The following is a 15,880-nucleotide window of genomic DNA, read 5'->3' as shown; positions in this document are numbered from 1 at the left end:
AGCGGGGCTGTCAGCCTCGCCCCACCTCCAGTTTCTCTCGCACCGAGTTCATCCACATTTCCACTGGGGAACGCCCTCTCCGGACGTTCCCGGATGCAGCCTGACGTAATCACGTCTCTCGCGTCTTGGCGCCTCAGAGGCTAAAGAGGACGCCTGGCAAAGACCAGCGATGAATTTCCGGGTGCGCCTTCGCTTTACGGCTCGCGCGCTCTTCCGCCGAATCCGGAAGAAGCAGGCAGACGTTTACGACAGTGCCGGTCGTGTTTACGGCGCCGGCCTTTGAGTGCGCATGTTCTCTATTTTCCCGGCTCCTTGGAGTGCAGTGCTGGCGAAGTCTTTGGCCCGGGCCATCTGTCGCCATCCGGGCGGTCCGAGGCCGTTGCAGGTGAGCGGCGTGTTTTGTATGGTCCTACGGACCTCCAGAGTCAGCTCGGGTAAAGCCTGGCCTTCGGGACCTTCCGGAAGAGGCCCCTTACGTCCCCTCCTGCCGTCGCTCTCCCTCCGTTGGGCGGGGCAGGAATCTTCCTTCAGTGGTCCCAGGCCGGCCACACTGTGGGATGCGGGACACGTACGTGTGGCAGGTCCCTTACTCTAGACTCCGCTTGGCGGCCGAGGGCTGGGTGAACTCCATCGTCTGACTTAAGCCACTGGGGCCACAAGACCTTTCTAAAGGGTCCAAGTCTCCCTGAGTTTCTTAGTGGGGTGTTTGGGTGCCCAGCCGAGCGGTTCGACCTCTGCCTTGAGCATACCTTGCGGAGGTTTCCTTCCGTTGTTTTGTGATTTAGACGGCAAAGGTAGAAGACCAGATTCCAATGATCTGACACCTACCCCAACCCGAGCCCGGGGATCTGTATGGCCACCAGACCCCCCGACTGCCCTGTTGGTGCCTCCCTTGTGGCCAGTGCAGCTGTCACATCGTTTTAGTTGAATGGCCCAATTTCTTTTCTGCTCGCATTATTTTACAGTGCTGTTGACAACTGGATGTTAATGTCTAAGACATCGTTGTGATGTTAGGTATCACCTAAAACCCAATTTTTTTCAGATTCCTTCCTGACTATGATATAATGAAAGAAAGCTGGAGTTATGCAGATAACCCTGGAAGTCAAAAACTATTTTCAAATGATGAGCAGATTAACTGCTTGATTTGTCTGAGCTTCAAATTTTTATTTCTAAAATGGGGCGCCAGAAATTAGTGACATTAAAGGATGTGGCATGCAATGCCTGGAACAGGGTTGAAGCCCACTAAAGATTTATTTAATGTGAATTGCTCAAGACCACCACCCCTACCCATCTGTTCTATTCATGTAGCTTAGTTTACGTTCAGATTTGGAGGCTGAAGTTCCCAGATAAAGTCACTGTTTCTGCAACCCAAATGTCATCTCTCAGCCTCAGAGAAGCAGTGGGCATCAGAGTTACTAAGTACACTATGCTGGTGCTCTTTGATTGCTTTCCAGCCTCCAGGAAATGTTGGGGAAATGGACTGGGAAGTCCCCTGAGCATTTTCAGAGTGTCACCTTGGATGCTGAATTCATAGGTTTTTGATAGGCAGTGACAGTTAAGTATCTGTTAGAGAGCCTCTGGTTTTTTACTCTCCTAAGATGAGTTCCACCATTATGCAGAGTGACCTCTGGGACCTTGTCCATCAACTGGCATTGTAAATTTGGGCAGTGTCTTAATTTCGCTTTGCCTTAGTTTCCTTATGCAGAAAGTGTGGATAATACTGGTCACAAGATTATTGAGAGGATTGAATGAATTGGTGTGTGGTGGGCACTGAGAGCATGATGTTTGTGAAAATTTTGGCATGCCACCACTTGGTCAAAAACTTATGGTGACCTCCTTGGCCTTCTGGCAGCCTGTGCCTGGCTCTCTGTCCACCTGCTAAACACAGAATTTCTTTTGATATCAGAAAATTGGAAGAACAAGAAAGGAAAATCAAACTTTGGGGTATACTTCAGGATTTTTTTTTTCTTTTAGCAGTATGCCTAAATGTATTTTTACAAGTCTCAATAGTCATTGTATGGCATTTTACAAAGAAGGTGTTTTTTCATGTGTTAACTAGAAGAACTTTCACAATGATGCTGTGATATACACAATTAAATATTTTATGCCTAAATGAAAATATTTCTGAAAACCAGAAGGTGGTTATTACCTATCAGAAAATGTTACTGTTTCATCAAATCTTCAAGACACCACTCAAGAAACACCCTTAACTTATGAGACAATAAGAAATAAAAGCTACCGGTTGAGGTTTGACACCCCATCAAGTGTAATGGGAGCCTCGTTTCAGATCCTTTGCAGTGAAAAACAAAGTGTCCTAGAATTAACGAAATATGGCAAATCAATTTTGTTGGCAGGTTTCTGAGTTTTAAGTATTCAAAGAAAGATGAGAAAAAGTAGCTAGACAGCTGAGGGTTGTTTGTGTACTGCTCTTTTGAATTTTAGCATTTTTGTCTTTACTCCATATGAGGGTGTAATATACTTTGAGACTTTCCTTCATGCAGTGACTCATGTTATTTGTTTCTAAGGTTTAACATGGCGAAGTTCATGACACCCGTGATCCAGGACAACCCCTCAGGCTGGGGTCCCTGTGCTGTTCCTGAGCAGTTTCGGGATATGCCCTACCAGCCATTCAGCAAAGGAGATCGGCTGGGAAAGGTACTTGCCTGCCAGCGGGAGTCTGGATCTTTTGAGTTGTGACTGCTCCTCTCCAGGAGTTTCAGTTATTCTCTCAAAAGCAAGGTCCTGTGCTCCCTACAGAGCTAGCAGCTGAGAGAGGGTATAACCTCTGGAGGGAGTGCTGGGGATTCCAAAGGCATCCGAGCCAGTTCTGATACTTTACCACATGGCGTCCCCTTGCTTTCAGGGCTTTCTGGGTCACCAGTGGGACTTGCCTGGTTGACCTGAGCATTCTCTTTCTTCATTGTTCTTAATAGGTTGCAGACTGGACAGGGGCCACATACCAAGATAAGAGGTACACAAGTAAGTCTTTTCAACTGGCTGCCCAAACCAGGGCCTTGGGAGAATTGTTCCTTTTTTCTAATAAGCTCTGTCTGAAAGCTTTCTTCTAGGAAAGGAAAGATGCTAACGTTGATTGATAGTTTCTAAGGGGATAGTCTTGACTGTGGACCCAAACGACATTTAAAAAAAAAAAATAGCTCCAAAACTTTATTCATTAAAGCATGTAGACCGGGCTGGGATGTAGCTCAGTGGCAAAGCGTCTGCCTTGGTTCGACCCCCAGTTCCAAAAAAGACAAAAAAAAAGAACCCCACCAAAAAAATCTATCAAACACATTGCCAGTTTACGTTCTTTGCTTGGAATTTACTAAGCCTCTGAAGCCAAATCAGTGGACTCCAGGTTTAAATCCCATGGTTTAAAATCCTAGTAAGGTAAAAGGGTTTTGTGTCAATTGAAACACAGTGACTGCCTGGAGTGCCAAGTTAAGATGGCTGAGGCCACAAGAGATTCACTCGTCCACTAGACATGTCTGCCTTGGGCTGCAGACAGTGATGTGGTGGTGTGCGTGCCCCACATTCTCACACACAAACACAAGCTCTCAACTCGGATTCTTGCACGATGAGGTGGAGAATGAAATGGGACAGCTCGAGTTCCCCAAACTCTTGAAAAGTTCTTTAGCCTGGGGCTTTTCATGTTTCCACGTACATATGAATCAACTGGGGATCTTACTAAAGCTGTGGTTCTAGTTTAGTAGATCTGGGGTCCGGTGGGAGGCTGCACACCAGTCAACACCAGGTCCCCAGACCACACTTGAAAGATCAAGACTGGAATAGCACGTATGTATATGTATACACCCTGTGGGTGATGGTTATTACGTTGTCACCTTTGCCTCCAGATAAGTACTCCTCTCAGTTTGGTGGTGGAAGTCAGTATGCTTATTTTCATGAGGAGGATGAGACCAGCTTCCAGCTGGTGGATACAGCACGCACCCAAAAGACAGCCTACCAGCGGAACCGCATGAGATTTGCACAGGTAGAGCCTGAGCTGAGAACCTGTCCATCTGAGCCTTGTGCTTTGGTCATCACCTGCTGCTAAATGTTACCTTGTAAATATTCATGAGAGAGGAAAGTATATCATGGTCTTCTAGTGAATCCCAAATGGCTATTCAGTGACAGATTGTATTGCAGTAAACTTGTACTAAGTCCAGGGACGCGTTTAATAAGAGACCTGTTCACCAACAGCCCCAGCATCATAGTCCCCCACTAAGAATGGGTGTTGGTCATAGATAAAAAGGTGCCATGTATTCGTCACCTCACTTAATTGCTACATGAGGACTTTATGAAGTCGATGGTCCAGTTGGGCTGCATCTTATTACATAAAGATACCAACTCAGCAGCCCGACTACAACCAGTAAACTTACTTCAATAGAAAAATCTGTCATGGGAATTTAAGTCTAAACTAATTTCAATACTTCTTCCACTAAAACTCCCAAACTGTTCATGCTGTGGAGTAAAAGCACAGAGTGAAATGTGAAGCTTGGGCCTTGCCCCCCACCCTTACTCTAAAGACCTCCCATTAGTCCCACCAAATCCCTAGGGTCTTGACAGGGTTGCTTTTTCCTAATTCGCAGCGGAACCTCCGCAGAGACAAAGATCGGCGCAACATGTTGCAGTTCAACCTGCAGACGCTGCCCAAGAGTGCCAAGCAGAAAGAGAGGTGATGCTCCCACCCTGCCCGCACAAGGTGTCCTTCCCAGGCAGGCTGCTCCCAGAAGACACCAGGCCAGACAGGAGGGGGCTCACTTTCCCACCATGGGGGCCAGGGGGCTGTCCTAAAGCCAGTCATAGCAGGTAGCACAGGGAGGAGACTGCCTGCAGTGGACATGGCCACTGGGGAGGGAAACAGGCAGACAGGAGGTGACTGGGGTTGCCCACTCTCAGTCCCACCAGGTACAACTCTAAGAAGCCCCGTTTATGCTGCATCCTACAGACCCCTGTTGTACTCACAGAGCTGTGAGGTTGAGCTAGTACACCTGGTCGGTATTTGGGGATAACATGCTTCTGCTAGCATCTCCATTTTGTGCCCATTTAGTCTCTTTCTGGGAGGCCGTTTTCCATCTCAGAGAAGTCGGTGATGATAGTGAAGTTCAGCTGAAAAAAGGGCCGCTGACTTAAAAACCAGCACTGAGATCACAATGTTCTATCTTTTCAGAGAACGCATCCGACTGCAGAAAAAATTCCAGAAACAATTTGGAGTGAGACAGAAGTGGGACCAAAAGTCACAGGTAGTGTATCCACAGCAGCTTTGAGATATAATCACATGCCATAAAAGTGAGTGGGTTTAGTGTATTTGCAGAGTTGTGCAACCGTTACTGCAGTCAATTTCAGACCATTTTCTTCACCCTAAAAAAAAGCCCTGTGCTCTTTAGCAGTAACCCCATTCCTCCCAGCCCTAGACAACCACTAATCTATTTTTAATGTACATATATTTTTTATTTGTTCTAATTAGTTACACATGACAATAGGATGCATTTTGACACATCATATATAAATGGAGTTTAACTTCCCATTCTTGTTCTATGTGATGTAGAGTTACACAAATCATGTAATCATATATGCACATAGGGTAATAATGTCCAATTCATTCTACTATCACTTCTAGCCCCATACCCCCTCCCTTCCCTTCCCTCTGTCTAGTCCCAATTACTTCTATTCTCCCCCACCCCCAACCCTTAATTGTGAGTTAGCATCCTCATATCAGAGAAAACATTCGGGCTTTGGTTCTTTTGAGATTGGCTTATTTTGCTTAGCATAATATTTTCCAGCTCCATCTGTTTACCAGCAGATGCCATAATTTCATTCTTTAAGGCTGAGTAATATTCCATTGTATAAATACACCACATTTTCTTTATCCATTCATCTGTTGAAGGGCACCTAGTTTCATAGTTTAGCTATCGTGAATTGAGCTGCTATGAACATTGATGTAGCTGTGTCACTATAGTATGCTGATTTTAAGCCCTTTGAGTATAAAACAAGGAATGAAATGACTAGGTCAAATTATGGTTCCATTCCACATTTCCCTAGGAATCTCCATACTGCTTTCCATAGTGGCTGCACCAATTTGCAGTCCCACCAGCAATGTAAGAGTGTGCCTTTTTCCCTACATCCTCACCAACATTCATTATTGCTTGTATTCTTGATGATTGCCATTCTGACTGGAGTGAGATGGACTCCGGAGTAGTTTTGATTTGCATTTCTCTAATTGCTAGAGATGTTGAACATTTTTTCATATGTTTATTGATGAATTTTGTGAAGTGTTATATCTGAGGTGCATGTGGGAAAGATTTTCTCTCCCATTCTATAGGTTCTATCTTCACATTACTGATTGTTTCTTTTGCTGTGAAGAAGCTTTTTAGTTTGATTCCATCCCATTTATTGATTCTTGATTTTATTTCTTATGCTTTACAGGTCTTTGTTAAGGAAGTCAGTAAGCTGACATGGTGGATATTTGGGCCTAGTTTTTCTTCACTTAGGTGCAGGGTCTCTGTTCTAGTGCCCAAGTCTTTGATCCATTTGGAGTTGATTCTGTTTTTGTGCAGGGTGAGAGAAAGGAGTTTAATTTCATTTTGCTACATATGGATTTTTAATTTTCCCCCCACTATTTGTTGAAAAGGCTATCTTTTCTCCAATGTATGTTTTTGGCACCTTTGTCTAGCATGAGATAACTGTATTTATGTGGGTTAAGTTCTGTTATTGTGGTGCCTCCTGAATTTTCCTGTTTTGAACATTTCACATAAATGAAATTCTGTGTGATATTTTGTGACAGGGCTAACTTAATTTAGCATAGTGTTTTCAAGCTTCATCCATTTTATAGCATGTTTGGCGCAGTGGCTACAGAGGATTGATTCCCAAATCCCTTGAGGAATACCAAAATTGCAGGTGTTCAACTTCTTGTGTATAAAATGTGACAGTATTTGCATGTGACCTGTGCACATGTTCTCCACTACTTCTGTTTTGTTTTTGTTTATTTGTTTGCAATGCTGAAAATTGAACCCAGTATCTTACATGTTAGGTAAGCATTCTACCACTGAGCTACACTCCCAGCCCTTGGGTACTTTAAATCATTTCTAGGTAACTGCATAGATTATTCTTTATCTGAAATGCTTAAGACCAGAAGTACTTCCAGTTTGGGTGTTGGGTTTTTTTTTGGGGGGGGGGAGGGTTCTTTTAGAATTGCATCATCAAGCATCCCTAATCCAAAATCAGAAACTAATTGAGTGTCTTGTCAGCGCTCGTATTCAAGTTTGGAGCATGTCAGATGTTTGGATTAGGAATGCTTAACCAGTAATGCTTAATACAATGTAAATGTTACTTTGTTCTCTACCATTGAGGGAGTAATTGACAAGAAGAAAGTGAGCCAGGTGCAGTAGCACACACCTGTGATCCCAGTGACTTGGGAGGCTGAGGCAGGAGGATCATGAGTTCAGCCTCAGCCACTCAGAGAGGTCCTAAGTAACTTGGGCAGACCCTGTCTCAAAATAAAAAATAGGGGCTGGGATAAAGCCCAAAAAAATTGGTAGAGTGCTTGCCTAGCATGCCCTGGGTTCAATCCCCAGCACCACCAAATAAATAAATAAATAGGGCTGGATATGAAGCTTAATGGTTAAGCACTGCTGGGTTTAATTCCCAATACAAAAAAAAAAAATCTGTACATTCACTCCATTGCCCAGGCTGGTCTCATGCGACTCTCCTACCTCAGCCTCCTGAGTAGCTGAGAACATAGGATCCCCACTGCCCTCAAATATTTTTAGTCCATGGTCTGTTCGATCCTCAGATGCAGAACCCTTAGGTGTGGAACTGCCTCTGTGGCGGCCCCACTGTACTTCATTTTCTTTTTATTCTAAGTAACATCCCTTGGTGTGGAAGTCCACATTGCACTGCTGGTGTGGACACTGAGGACAGTAAGCACGTGTAAGTCAGGACATGAAGGTGCAGTGGTGGAATCCAACCTGCCAGATCCTATGCTTGCTGTACAGGAATGCATTTGCCCCCAAGAGGAGCTCTGGGTGTTCCTGGTGGAATCATTGCCCAAACGTAGAATTATATGTTTTTAAAATCATGATCTCTTCAGTCCTTTTAGGTTATAAGCTCCCAGGAGTCAGGAATTCTGTCTCAAAACAGCCAGTACCATATTTGTTGAATAAGTGTCCTTCCTAGTGTTAAACTGTCTTTTGCTTATATTTTCCAATGGTTTCCCACGGCAGAAACCCCGAGACTCTTCAGTTGAGGTCCGTAGTGACTGGGAGGTGAAGGAGGAAATGGATTTCCCTCAATTGATGAAGATGCGCTACTTGGAAGTCTCGGAGCCACAGGACATGTGAGTGGCACTTTTCCTGCTATCCACCCTGATCCTGCGGGTGGACTCTCTTCGCGGATGTTCCCTTAAGCCCTGGTAATTATAGAAAGGATCTGAAGCCACTTACTCAAAAAGATTGTGTTAAGATTAATGGGTGCATTTTTAAAAATCAAGACTAACCCAAAAAGCAGAAAAAAGTTTATTAATCTACACTTCAGGTTTCTTGCAACTTCCTGGCATCCTGAGCAAAGGAGAAATATATTATACAGCTCTTGCGGCAGAAAGAGAAAAAAGAAAAAAGCAAGGAGAAATATACTCATAGTAAACCCCAGATTTCTTTCAGTTTTGGCAGAGAGAGAGGGAGACAGCAGTTCTTGGGGCGGCTGCTTCTCCTGACATTTCAGAGAGCTCCTCGCTACAAAGGGCAGGTGGATGGAGCTGAGCCTATGGGACTTGAGAGCACCAGACCAGATGTCTGTTCTCCATCCCTTCCTCTTATTAGACTTCTGTGCAAGACTTAGGATTCTATGGTTAAAAGAAGAAAAGTGGGCTCACCTCTTTCCTTGCTGTCTTGCCTGCTCTTCCTCAGTGAGTGCTGTGGAGCCCTAGAATACTACGACAAAGCCTTTGACCGCATCACCACCAGGAGCGAGAAGCCTCTGCGGAGCATCAAGCGCATCTTCCACACTGTCACCACCACAGATGACCCTGTCATCCGGAAGGTGCGCATGCCCTGCTGGCCCTCTCCCGCCCATTAGGATGCTTTAAGCTTCTACAGCTGAGACCTCAGAAAAGCAAAGTCCTTGGGACTACAGACACCCGCATTTCACACGGGGATCAGTTCAGGACCCCTCCACAGTGCCGAGAGCTGAGCGCTCAAGTCCCTTAATGGAAAGTGCCATATGATTTCCACATAACCTGGGCAGATCTTTTATACACTTTAATCATCTCCAGGGTACTTTCAGTGCCCAAGACAACGTGAATGCCACGTAAATGATTGTTCCACTATATTGGCAGTCTACATGTGTCCAGTACAGACACAGTGCTGTTTTGATATTTGTCTGTAGGTGTGGAGCCCACAGAAAGAGAGGGCTAATTGTGTGTCTGGCCTGAGCAAATTCCTCTAAATAGACTTAGAGTTAGATGAAGACAGGCACACAGAGGGTAGACCTTGAGTCGTGCTGGTGTTGAGCCCCCACTCTGCCCTGCGAGCTGGCTTCATGGCTGTTTTCTCATCCACAACAGTGGGCAAATGTTCTTACACATGACACTGTGGCAGGGCGGAAGCATCAAGAAGCACTAACAAGTGGCCATGGCCTGTGGTTCCACCTTAGCCCAGCATGGTGACCACAGGCAGAGTCTCCACTGATTTGCTGCAGCCTCTCAAGCAATGGGGGACATGTGGGTGTGAAAGGTGTCCTTGTTCTTAGAGATTGGGGCAATGAGCAAAGGAGTCTTCTCGGCCATGCTATTGGGCAGTCGGGCCTAAGAAAGAGTCTCCTCAGACCTCCCTTTTGTCCTCCTTTCAGCTGGCAAAGACCCAGGGGAATGTGTTTGCCACCGATGCCATTCTGGCCACACTGATGAGCTGCACCCGCTCTGTGTATTCCTGGGACATTGTCGTCCAGAGAGTTGGGTCCAAGCTCTTCTTTGACAAGAGGGACAACTCCGACTTTGGTGAGGACCCTGTCTGGGAAGCAGCTCAGAGGCCTTGGGTGATTTTGTTGGTTCAGAACAGTTCCCTGGTACTAAAGAGGGGTAGGAGGTGGTCTGTCCCCTGGGGTGCCGATGGCTCATCGGCATCCCTCCCAGCTCCTTGAGAATGGGGAAAGAGCTGGTGCTGCAGGCTCGGGAATGTGAGTTTGCTGGTCCCTTCTCAGAGCACCCCACCAGGCCTCAGCTGCCACTTGTCGCAGGTGTTCTGGCCTCTCCTGTTTCTCAGACCCTCCTCGTATTAATGTTTTTCTAGACTGATGCTTTTTGCTGCTGCCCTTGTGTGATACTCATATTGAGTATCAGTCCCTCAGAAAAATGGCAATATGAAAGCAAAGCAAAGTCGTTCCAAGCCTGAAGTCTGAGGCTGCTCCCTTGTTAAAAAGCTATCAAAGTCAAATGTGCTTCTGACACTTTGGGATTCCTCAAGAGCGTATTTGACTTTGGTCGTGACTGAGTTCACTGTCAGGTGGTCTCTAGGCTGCCCCCTTCTGCTGTGTGTCCTGCACTTAGGGGACCAGGCTTGTAGAAGGCGGTTTTGCAGGGGGGAGGGCCTCTGGTTTGGGTCTGCACATCCCCTAGGGTGCTGTACATGTTGTCAGAGATTCTTGGTTACATCCTGTGTGACCATGTCCCCTCTGCAGACCTCCTGACTGTGAGTGAGACAGCCAATGAACCCCCTCAGGATGAAGGCAATTCCTTTAACTCGCCCCGCAACCTGGCCATGGAGGCGACCTACATCAACCACAACTTCTCCCAGCAGTGCCTGAGAATGGTGAGGCAAGACGTGGGTGCTGACCGTTTAGTTGACTCCCGTGTATTGAGCCTCTGCTTCCCACAAGGCCCTGGGACTGTGGGGCTGATCGAGCGGGACCGGTGTGTTTCCTGCCTGTAGCAGAGGCTGCAACTCAGGCCTTGAAGTCAGACTCCCCAATTTTGAACTGTAGGTCTACCACCTGCTAGCGCCAGAGCCTCAGGCATGTTTCCTCTGTTAAGTTACAGTACCCATAATGCTTGTCTCGCACAGACATGTTGTGAAGATTCCTTCAGTTCTTTAAAAAATTTATTGTACACATGCATCCTTTTAGGTCCTGTGGACAGAGCAGGGAACAAAGCAGAGCTTCTGCCCTTAGGGAGCTTTGTTGTAGCGGAAGACAAAAGATAATGGACACCATGTTGGTGTGACTTGGTAGCCTCTGTGCCATGGTGAGGGGAGAGCAGGGCTGCTGGGTCATTGTTCTAATCCGCTGGGCGCTGACAACCTGGGGGTTGGGGGTAAAGCAGACCTAAAGCACAGGAGCTCAGAGTCTCCTTATGGGTCCCAGGCACCTGGCCAGGGATAGAAATGCTGGGTCTGGCTGTTTGGGTTAGGAACAGAGTTAACACTGTCTTGTGACAGCTTTGTCATTTTTGCAGGGGAAGGAAAGATACAACTTCCCCAACCCAAATCCGTTTGTGGAGGACGACATGGATAAGAATGAAATCGCCTCTGTCGCTTACCGGTACGTCAGCTCCCTGGAGGGCCACTGGGAGCAGAGACAAGAGCCTGTTTGGGGGGATACACCTGAAATGGAGGGTGTCAGTGACCAAATGAGTTCCTCCTTCACTGCAGTTACCGAAGGTGGAAGCTCGGAGACGATATTGACCTTATTGTCCGATGTGAGCATGACGGCGTCATGACCGGAGCCAATGGGGAGGTGTCCTTCATCAACATCAAGACCCTCAACGAGTGGGACTCCAGGGTGAGGCGCCACCCCCCCGCACACCTCCATGTCTGTTCCCTACCGTGTACATTGTCATAGCCAGCGGAGTTTTCCCCGCCAAGTTCCTCATGGGGGGCAGGGTTCAGCTGACAGCATTGGAAACACTTCTGCTTGCTTTGCACACCCGCACCCCTTGTCACCCCCTTACTCCAGCCGTTGCCATCTCTAGCTTTGATCCCTTTATCCAATTCCTTCATGTGAACTCTAAAACCCTAAGACCCAGCTCAGAACCAACTCACAGACATACTTAGAAAGAGATGTGTTCCCCATCCTCCCCCACGCTGTGTCCCTGGTGGCTGGGCCATTGGTAGTTCTCAGACTGCCCAGGCTTGTGTTGCATGGGCTTTCCTTGCCACTCTCCAGGACACTTGATTCAGCAGGAGAACACTGGGGCCATCTGTTCTGCACCTTTGGCCCCTCACCTGCAGAAAAGCACCAAGGAAGGTTTGCTGTGGCCTTGGCTGCGGGCCAGTGGCCTTCTCTGTTCTGTTTTCTCACTCAGCTCATTGGTTCGCTGGCATTGCCAGGCACAGGGCCCTGTTCACTCATGTTTTACATCTGTCTGCCTCCAGACCTCCCTCTGTAACCACAGCTCCTCCTGTGCCTACCAGTGTCCTGCTCCCCTCGCCCAGCACAGATCAGGGAAGGGCTCTTTGGTGCCTCACCAAACCCACACTCCTAGTCAGTTTGGAACTAACTGGCTAATAAAATGAACTTGTATGTTTATTTTCTTGCAATGAACCAAGAAGGATTGGAAACCTCCACCATGTGGCCTCTGACCAGTTACTTCACCCTGGACCAACTCAACTGCCCACATCTATAATTAAGGTGCCCCGAGACCCCACTAAGGTCCTTTTCTGCTGTCCACGTGTGCCTGCTTTTGTGGAGCCTTAGACTTAGCTCCTCACCCTGCCCGAGGCTGCCCTAGGTGTCCTTCCCACCATGCCTCAGATCAGTGTCCACCACCTCCCCTGCAGCCTCTGCCAATGCCTTCGCTTGGTTGACCATCGCACCCACATAGCACAGGTGCTTCTGTGGTTTATATGGCACTTGATGCCATCTCCATGTCTTTACTTCTGTGTGTCCATCCCATCTGGATGGCGCCTAGAGGAAAGGATTGTCCCATTGAGTAGCTGCTGTGTAGCAGACTATGCAAGGGGGACCATGTCTCTGTCTCCATGTGCTGACAGTATTAATCCTGATCAGCCGCGTCCTTCCCTGTTCCCTAGTTAGCAGACAGGGGAGTCCCTCTGCCAGAGGCGCTCCTGGGCCCTGGGAGCGGAGGCCCTGCCTTGCACCTCTAACTGGGCCTTCCTCTTGCAGCACTGCAATGGCGTTGACTGGCGTCAGAAGCTGGACTCTCAGCGTGGGGCTGTCATTGCCACTGAGCTAAAGAATAACAGCTACAAACTGGCCCGATGGACCTGCTGCGCTCTGCTGGCCGGATCCGAGTACCTCAAGCTTGGGTGAGATTCCCAGCAGGGAGCCAAGGACTGGCCTTCTGAGAGGCTAGAGACTGAGGCTTATCTTTTCCTTCCTCCCTTGAGGAGAGCAGCAAACAAGGTGTCACCATTTAACTGACATTTGACCCCCCCAGCACTGCCGGCTCTGTCCCACCCGCTCCTGCCACTAACATCCCTTTCCCCACAGTTATGTGTCTCGCTACCACGTGAAGGACTCCTCCCGCCATGTCATCCTGGGCACCCAGCAGTTCAAGCCCAACGAGTTCGCCAGCCAGATCAACCTGAGCGTGGAGAACGCCTGGGGCATCCTGCGCTGCGTCATCGACATCTGCATGAAGCTGGAGGAGGGCAAGTACCTCATCCTCAAGGACCCCAACAAGCAGGTCATCCGAGTCTACAGCCTGCCTGATGGCACCTTCAGCTCCGATGAGGACGACGAGGACGAGGAAGAGGAGGAAGAGGAAGAAGAAGGTGTGTGGCAAGCCTCTCTGAAGTCTCAGGGATCTGGGGGCTGGCAAGGGAGCGAACCCTGGAGCCACTGGCACAGTCATCCTTGATAAAAACCTTTTGAGAGTCCCTGGGACGTTAGCACCCGCTCCGGCTCCCAGAGCTTCCTCCAGAGCCTTCAGAAACATAAGGCACTGAGGGGAGCCAGGTCCTTGGAGGAGCTGCTAGGGTCGGGGGAGCTAGGCTGTGGAGGTCCCTGACTATAGCTGGTGCTCTGGACAGGAAAGGTGGGCTCTGGCCACATAGGATGGAAGCCCTCTCAGGCCTCACTGGCCAGTGACTAAAGAATAGCCCAGCCCCACGAGGTTCCCAAAAACCAACTTGGGAGTAGAGGCCCTGGACCTCAGAAGCAGCTCACCAACAGTTCACAGAGGAGAGTGCACATCACATCACAGAGCGTGGCTCATTTCTTTTTTAACATTTTGTGTCTTTCAGAGGAAGAAACTTAACCAGATGGTGGTGTGGCACTGGAGTTTGATTCTGCTGAGCCTAGGAGGGCCTTTGGTGCCTGGTCTGACTCCTGCCCTCTGCCCTGCAGCAGATGGAATAAAGTAAAAGTCTTCTTGGTCTCTTTCCCTCATCGTTTGCCTCTTCCTCCTCCCAGCAGCCCTTGGGTTAGGGAATGAGGCCCAGCTGCTTCTGTCTGGCCTTCATTCTTGAGCATTGCTAGAGTCACTCCTGGTACAGATGAATTTCCCAGAGTGTCCTTTTGGAATCCCTCGAAATAATCCTTTCATAGGCAGTGTTAATTGTGAGATAAGTGATGGGGGTTCCCGCAAGGAGTCCACCAGCACAGCCCTCGGGCCTGCTGGCGTGTGCAAGACCAGGCTGTTGCCTTAGAAGGCCAGATGTCTCTGGGTCAACACCAAGGCAGGATCACTGCTCTCGAGAAGGCCACCTTGGAAGATGTTGATGGATGTTCCATGGAGTGGTGATTGTGTTGGTTTCGTAAATTGTTTTCAAGCTTGGCTTGGGCAGGTGACAAAATCTGAAGCCAAAACCCACAAAAGCTATGTGTCATAAGAAAGCTCTGGTTGTTTAGGCTAAGTCAACTTTTCTGGGTGGATGCTGTTCTGTTCTGGACACTGAAGTGATTACCCTGCTGGATAACCAAGCATTCTATAAGTACCCGGCCACCACTGCTTTCAGAAATGGAAATGGAAATAACAGCATCTTACAAGTGAAATAGATTCAGCTTTGTAGTAAAATTCCCAAAGTTAGAATTTTACTCAAAATAATTGTGTCTCAGGAAGCACAAATATATGTATATATTTTTGTGTGTGCTTTTCTGAGAGTTGAACCCAGAGTTTCAAGCATGTCAGTTGCTCTACACTGAGCCATGGCCCTAGCCCTTGCAAGCAAAAATTTACTGGGGCAAAATTTACTTTGTCATTAGGGATACTGGAGAGAGAAAGCAAAAAGTTTGTGTAGAGTTCATGGTAGTTTTAAAATACATAAGGTGGTTGGGCTGGGGTTGTGGCTCAGTGGTAGAGCACTTCCCTAGCACAAATGAGGCACTGGGTTGGATCCCAGCACCACATAAAAATAAACAAAGGTATAAAAAAGTATATATATATATATATATATCCCAGTGTCAGGATTAACTGGGGCAGGCAGTGCCCAAGGCTCATTCTCCAAGTACTTTGCATCAGATTCCATTACGTCTGTGTCCTGCACCGGCTGCCAAGTCCAGTGCTAAAAGTGGTCCTGCACTCAAAACCTAGTAGATCCTGTCTGCAATGCAGGCTCCTCCACCCAGCTTTAGGGCCCTAAATACATCATCCTTACCTCCCACTACTTAGCAAATAAGACCCTTAGATTTTTCACTATTCTCCTAGCACCCACTCCAGTGCGTTTTCAAGTGCTTATCATGGGGTCACTAAATGACTACAAAAAAGCTTATGTTCTCATGGAGCTTTTCCCTGGTGGTACATGGTGTGAAGAAAATAGACACATGGCATTCTTTAGTGGGTACTTTGGCTGGAGAGACCAGGGAAGTGTTCCTAGAGGCCCAGCTGTGATTTTTAATGGAAAGCAGCTCCAATCATGCAGAGCTCAAGACCAGAAAGTTCTTTCCACACTGTCTTTCCCGAAGAACCCTCAGTTTCATTTCACTGGAGTAC

At 47.7% G+C, this 15,880-nt stretch overlaps 1 protein-coding gene across 1 annotated transcript; it reads left to right on the top strand.

The window, feature by feature from the left end:
- The first annotated feature begins 252 nt into the window (after positions 1–252).
- Eif3d (eukaryotic translation initiation factor 3 subunit D) lies at positions 253–14,330 on the top strand. Its single transcript, XM_077109326.1, has 15 exons — positions 253–385; positions 2,526–2,655; positions 2,934–2,979; positions 3,852–3,988; positions 4,587–4,672; positions 5,168–5,240; positions 8,220–8,332; positions 8,901–9,033; positions 9,841–9,988; positions 10,669–10,799; positions 11,441–11,526; positions 11,637–11,766; positions 13,111–13,253; positions 13,438–13,721; positions 14,193–14,330. Exons 2-15 carry the CDS (start codon positions 2,533–2,535, stop codon positions 14,204–14,206), a joined length of 1,647 nt encoding a protein of 548 aa, XP_076965441.1. The 5' UTR covers positions 253–385; positions 2,526–2,532; the 3' UTR covers positions 14,207–14,330.
- Positions 14,331–15,880: the final 1,550 nt, after the last annotated feature.

The sequence above is a fragment of the Callospermophilus lateralis genome, chromosome 4 (genome assembly GCF_048772815.1).
Source record: "Callospermophilus lateralis isolate mCalLat2 chromosome 4, mCalLat2.hap1, whole genome shotgun sequence".
Classification (NCBI taxonomy): Eukaryota; Metazoa; Chordata; class Mammalia; order Rodentia; family Sciuridae; genus Callospermophilus; species Callospermophilus lateralis.
This window is presented reverse-complemented; position numbering and strand designations above follow the sequence as displayed.